This window comes from Triticum aestivum, chromosome 5D (assembly GCF_018294505.1).
Source record: "Triticum aestivum cultivar Chinese Spring chromosome 5D, IWGSC CS RefSeq v2.1, whole genome shotgun sequence".
Taxonomy (NCBI): Eukaryota; Viridiplantae; Streptophyta; class Magnoliopsida; order Poales; family Poaceae; genus Triticum; species Triticum aestivum.
The window spans coordinates 501,467,434-501,473,830 of record NC_057808.1 but is presented as its reverse complement, the minus strand read 5'-3'; the positions used below and the strand labels follow the sequence as shown (position 1 = coordinate 501,473,830).

The 6,397-nt window shown below is 48.0% G+C and overlaps 1 protein-coding gene across 1 annotated transcript; it reads left to right on the top strand.

Moving 5' to 3' along the window:
• The first annotated feature begins 2,472 nt into the window (after positions 1-2,472).
• LOC123123216 (endo-1,4-beta-xylanase 1) lies at positions 2,473-4,750 on the top strand. The gene is made up of 3 exons (XM_044543685.1): positions 2,473-2,655; positions 2,776-3,288; positions 3,382-4,750. The coding sequence occupies exons 1-3, from the start codon at positions 2,641-2,643 to the stop codon at positions 4,495-4,497; spliced, it is 1,644 nt and encodes a 547-aa protein (XP_044399620.1). The 5' UTR covers positions 2,473-2,640; the 3' UTR covers positions 4,498-4,750.
• The last annotated feature ends 1,647 nt before the right edge of the window (positions 4,751-6,397 follow it).

Below are 6,397 nucleotides of genomic sequence, written 5' to 3'. Positions count from 1 at the left end.
CAGATCCCTGTGGTGGTCAGACGGATAGGATTCCGGCTTACCTGTAGCCCGGCCTCCATTGGCATTTTCCGAAAAAGTTCCCCGTACTAGGCTATTAGGGCATGTGAGAGTAACCTATAGGACGTTATCTGGATCATGTGAGAGTAACCAAGGGACTTCAAACAAAAAATGCTAGACTTACACTCTCCTGGACGTTAACCAACTCGGCATACGACACAAGCCATTCCGAAGCTGTCAAATGCGTCAGATCAACATAATCACCGTGTCCCGCACGGTTGCTGTGCAATTAATTTGAACATTCAGGAGCGAATCATTCCCACTGTCTACTGACAGTACATCACGGGGCAAGGGCCATACGACACGCATGTGCTCCCAAATATTCCGAGCATGGCTGAAGGAAACCAATGCATGGAATGAACTTTCATCCTCGACACGGCACAGTGTACGGGTTCCCACGTGTAGCCAGGTGCAGGTTTCTGTGTCGTAGGCAGGGCGGAGCCAACATTATACCATTGGGTTCAGATGAACCCAATGACTTTCTCCAGCTACGTGCATGTATGTACGACATATTACGCCTGACCCCAATAAAAAAGTAAGCCTGACCCATCAAGCTGCTAACGCCACATGTTTAGACAAATAAAAAGGCCCAAAAGCCCACTGTCAAGCCTGTTCGTTACGAGATCAATACCTACACGTACGGCAACTGCGCACACGCCTCGTCTCTCCCCCGTCTCACCCCGCCCCCCTCTCTCTCTCCTGTCTAGCCCAGATTTCGGTTAGCCCTAGTCGGTCCTCACCTCCTCAGCAGACGCCAAAGCCCGACGGCAAGCGCAGTAGCACACAATTACAAATCAATAGCGGCAAGCGCAGAAGCTCTTAGCTGCAGTTTAATTCAAGGCAGAAAGATCACCTCCACATCTCTTTCCTCTATACGTTCTACCCAATCTAAATCTAATAGCCTAGTACGGGGAACTTTTTGCCCTAATTTTCTTATTCTTTTTTTCGTGGACTTTGATTGATGTAGGCTATGGAAAGATAATTTTCAAAAAAGAGAGGTCAATCACCTGATCCAGATAATGATGCGGGGACATCGAGGAGACCTTACAGGGCGCCGTCTCCTTTTGTTTATCCACACAGGGACATTGGAGATACTCCACAGATTTAATTCAGAATGGTTTAAAGATTATGGCTGTTGGCTTGAGTATAGTGACAAGGTGCGTACGGCCTTTTGTTTATGTTGCTATCTTTTCAGAGATAATAACGAGGGACAAGCTAGGAGTGATGCATTTGGAATTAACGGTTGGACCGGTTGGAACAAGAAAAGTAGGCTGGATACCCATGAGTGGGTAAAGGTAATGTTAATAACTTTCATAATGTAGCAGTAAAACGATATGATGCTTTGATGAATTGAGATGAATCAATTCAGGTTGCTCTCGATAAGCAAACTGATCTTACAAAAAAGCAAATTCGAATTCGGCTTAATGCTTCAATAGATTCAATTAGATACTTGTTGCATCCAGGCCTAGCTTTCCGAGGCCATGATGAATCAGAAGAGTCAAAAACAAGGGGAACTTTTGAGAGTTGGTAAAGACTTTGGCAAATCAAAATGATGATATACGAAAGGTAGTTCTTGAGAATGTTCCAAATAATTGCAAGTGGGTATGTGGAGATATTCATAAGGAAATTGCCAACTATTTTGCCAAGGTAACATCATCGTTAAATTGTGCTTTCTTTGACTGATATGTTAAATTTTTCCAAGTGATTTTATAATTCCATCTAATCGGTATGTTATGCACTCTTGAATTTTAAAGTAACAAATATGTGTGATAAGTGATATCATATTCATATTCATTGTGCTTTCTTTGACTGGTATAATCTCACTGCAATATGTCACAAAATCGCACTTAGTTCATGCAAAATTTTCACAGCTAGTTAGTGAATGAACCCATTGGCGAAATTTTCTGGCTCCGCCCCTGGTCGCAGGGCCTTCTAAAATGTACTGTATAGTCTTCTCCGTGCACGGCGTGTGCGCCGCAATGGTCGATTTTACTGATCATCCTGAGTTCCTGACGAAAATATGGGTCGTAGCGCTCCTGCATGCGTCTCGCCATTGCTTAACGTGATTAGACCCATCGAGCTAGCAGGCAGGCAAGATGCGTGAAGCCGTTTTTGTTGACTTGAAGCCATGCATTGCAATTTGCAAGGCCACGCTTGAATTTAACACGAATTAGTTACATGGTCGCACTGCAAGCAAGTTGGCACGCCTCTCGTCTCGCCGTCGAAGAATTAAATGACACGTACCATATCTCGTTTGGGAAATAGTAGCACTGGCGAGAAAGGTCTCAGCCCTTGTGTTGTGCAATCTTCACTGTTACTACTCAAGAGCTGCAGCATGCGAGCATGCCAGAGAGAGAGAGAGAGAGAGAGTTGCTTCCGGTTTGTGCCTCGTTCGTTATCGCTCTTCACCGTTACTCTTCCCATACCGTGATAACGACTCGACTATATCCATCTCGACGTCGACGGCCGCCGCAAGAATTTCCCTTTAAATACCGCAGCGCACCGTGATCCATTCCCTCACTCACACAGCAGATCAACCAATCCGACCAACATCTTCACAGCTCTCACTCCCACTCGCGTAAGATGGCAAGCACTCAGGTATGTACAAGTGCAGCGCACGGTCGATCGAGTAACTTGCATGCATGCAGCTAGGTGTGTAGCACACCATGAGTCCAGTTAGCTCATTTGCATGGTGCACTTGTGTGCCGCTTGTTTCAGGACGTGAACATGGACGGCAGCCTCACCGGCTACGCACCGTTCGGCTCGAGCACGACGACGCTGTCCGTGCACAACGAGGAGGAGACGGCCATCACTGTGGCCGTGGGTGGCAACGAGCCCAGCGGCCGGTACATCCTGGTGGCGGGGCGCGCCGTCGAGAAGGACGGCGTGCGCCTGCCGATCCCGGTGGGCGTCCTCAAGCCTGGGATCACGTACCGCGTTGGCGGGTGGATCAGCCTGGGAGCAGCACGGGGCACCAGCCACCCCGTGCGCATCCACCTTGACGTGGACGACAATGGCAACGAGACCCTGGTGGAGTGCGGCGCGCTGTGCGCCCAGGAGGGCGCGTGGACGGAGATCATGGGCGCCTTCCGGCTCAGGACCGAACCGCGCAGCGCCGCTGTTTACATCCACGGCGCCCCTGCCGGCGTGGACGTCAAGGTCATGGATGTCCGCGTCTTCCCGGTGGACCACAAGGCGCGCTTCAGGCAACTCAAGGATAAGACTGACAAGGTGAGCATGCATGCATATACACTTTTTCATGGACGTGCATGCATATTTGATGTGTCACGTAAGGTGATCATACGAGCTCCATTATTGATGCAGGCGCGCAAGAGGGACGTGATTCTGAAGCTGGGAGCGGGAGCGGCGGCGTCCGTGCGCGTGGTGCAGTTGGACAACGCCTTCCCCTTCGGGACATGCATCAACACGTCCGTCATCCACAACCCGGTCTTCCTCGACTTCTTCACCAACCACTTCGACTGGGCCGTCTTCGAGAACGAGCTCAAGTGGTACCACACCGAGGCGCAGCAGGGCCAGCTCAACTACGCCGACGCCGACGCGCTGCTCGCCTTCTGCGACCGCCAGGGCAAGCACGTCCGCGGCCACTGCGTCTTCTGGTCCGTGGACGGCGATGTGCAGCAGTGGGTCAAGAACCTCAACAGGGACCAGCTCAGGTCCGCCATGCAGAGCCGCCTCGAGGGCCTCGTCTCCCGCTACGCCGGCAGGTTCAAGCACTACGACGTCAACAACGAGATGCTGCACGGCCGCTTCTTCCGCGACCGCCTCGGCGACGAGGACATCCCGGCGTACATGTTCAAGGAGGTGGCGCGCCTGGACCCGGAGCCCGCGCTCTTCGTCAACGACTACAACGTCGAGCGCGGCAACGACCCCAACGCGACGCCGGAGAAGTACGCCAAGCAGGTCGCGTGGCTGCAGGGCCGCGGCGCCGTGGTGGGCGGCATCGGGCTGCAGGGCCACGTGCAGAACCCGGTCGGGGAGGTCATCGGCGCCGCCATCGACAGGCTCGCCAAGACCGGCGTGCCCATCTGGTTCACCGAGCTGGACGTGCCCGAGTACAACGTCAGCCTCCGCGCCAAGGACCTGGAGGTGGTGCTCCGGGAGGCATACGCGCACCCGGCGGTGGAGGGCATCGTCTTCTGGGGCTTCTTGCAGGGCACCATGTGGCGCGAGAACGCCTGGCTCGTCGACGCCGACGGCACCGTCAACGAGGCCGGCCAGATGTTCCTCAACCTGCAGAGGGAGTGGAAGACGGACGCGCGCGGGAACGTCGACGGCGACGGCGACTTCAAGTTCAGGGGCTTCTACGGCAGGTACGTCGTGGAGGTCACGACCGCGACGGGGAAGCAGATGCTCAAGACCTTCACCGTGGAGAAAGGGGACAACAACACAGCTCTCCTCGTGGATTTGGCCGACGCCTGACTGCCTGACGGTGAATCTATCTAAGATGCTGCTATTTATACCGATATATATAATTACATGCATGCATCTGTGTACAACGGTCGTCATACGCTGTTGTGATTGAAAGGGCGACACGTCAAGGAATAAGGTTGTATAATTTTTCACATTTCTAAGGTAACGGGTATTGTATTTTGTAAGAGAAGTGTAAGGTATTGTGCTCCTAAATCTGATGAAGATGATTAAAGCAAAAGGCCTATTGGTCTTATATTAAATATATCCATGGTATGTATCAATGTATGTTCAGACATTACTCTCACTGATCTAAAAGATATTATTAAATGGACTTGACAAAAAATGATGTTTACTCTGTTAAAAAATATTATAAGAAACTGACTGAAAATGGTATCAATTTTCCACATAGCTTTATGTGGAAAACAAAAATTCCAATTAAGATCTTTGAGTGGTTAGTTCGTAGAAATAATATCTTAACAAAAGAAAATTTAGTGAGGAGGGGATGACTTGGTAGCAGGGCTTGCCCCTTTTGTGGTTTGGATGAATATCTATTGATCATTTTTTCATGAAGTGTTCCCTAGCTAGAAGGCTGTGGAATATTAGAAAATGTGCTTTGATTTGCTTGACATACGTGACAAATTAGATGCTTTGCTTCATACTCCCTTCGTTCTTTTATATAAGATGTATTTGTTTTTTAATAAAATACCACAATGTAATGTGCATTTCTTCTAATTCTTCATAATTCCTTTTTAGCCCTCCAGAAAAAAGTGAAGTATCTCTCTCCCAACTGCTTATATCTCTCCTTCTGGAAAAAAAATGAAAGTATCTCTCTTCCAATTGCTTGTATCTATTCCTTTCCTAACCTAATTGATTTACTTGTCACTAACCAATGGATCAGGCAAGGATAAGTTTGTCCTAAATTCTCTACAATTCCGTGTCTTCATCACTGTGCTGAAAAAATACACCTTACATAAAGGGACGGAGGAAGTACTTGCCTGAAATGATTTAGAACTGATGAAGAGCACCTGGTATTTCTGTGGTATTTGATAATGTAAAAGTTACTGACCCTTGTGTCCCCAATAACAAATCGCTAGATGGCTAAATGATTGGACTGCTTTGCAGAAAAATCAAAGAAAACTGAAACAAGTGGTAGAAATGCTAGTGCACAGAACAACTGAAATATTCAAGGCTGGCATTTTGATGTGCTTCGGATAAAATGAAGATGTGTGAAAGTCAGCTTCTGTGAGGACCATGATGGAGAAGCCCCTTTTGGTCATTTCTTCTTTAGTTTGCTTTGCTCAAATGTAAATGGCTGGCTTGGGTACTTTGATTTCACCCATTTCTGTGTTCTGGTAGTTGTTTGTTGTATTATTATAAGCAGGGAACCTGCTGATGGTGATTAGAAGTCCCAAGTGGATTTCACAAGGTGATGGTCACCTTGCGGCTGGTTAGGTGCCCTACATTATATAGGTGTGATGCCTTTTATTCGCTGTTTAGTAGTTGTAAAAGATAGGGTGGTTTTTGATAAATGAAATTGGGGGGAGAGCCCTTTTTATCAAAAAAATCCATGGTGCATATGATTGTGTACACTTTGTGCTCGAATTTTTCTAAAGGGCTGCAAGAAAAACAAACCTCACAAGCAACCCAACACCCCTTGCAAATTGTATGCATGTGGATAGGACAAAGGAAAACCCGATGTCATTTATTCTTTTGGAACTATAAAATTCAAACATTTTAACTTCTGAATTGCATCTGATTTTGCAATTCACCAAATTGGTTGGATTAGTCTCAGTGAGTTTTGATATTATATCTTGTTGTGCATAGTTTCGTCAAAAACACCTTAAAAGTGGCCATCGAGAGATTTATTACATTGCCATTCAGAAATTCATGGAGTTGGTAGGCGAGCATG

What these genes read in the sequence shown, in the direction of transcription:
- LOC123123216 (XM_044543685.1), top strand. An exon ending in TCAAGGATAAGACTGACAAG is followed by an intron (nt 3,289 to 3,381) that starts GTGAGCATGCAT and finishes TTATTGATGCAG; the next exon opens with GCGCGCAAGAGGGACGTGAT.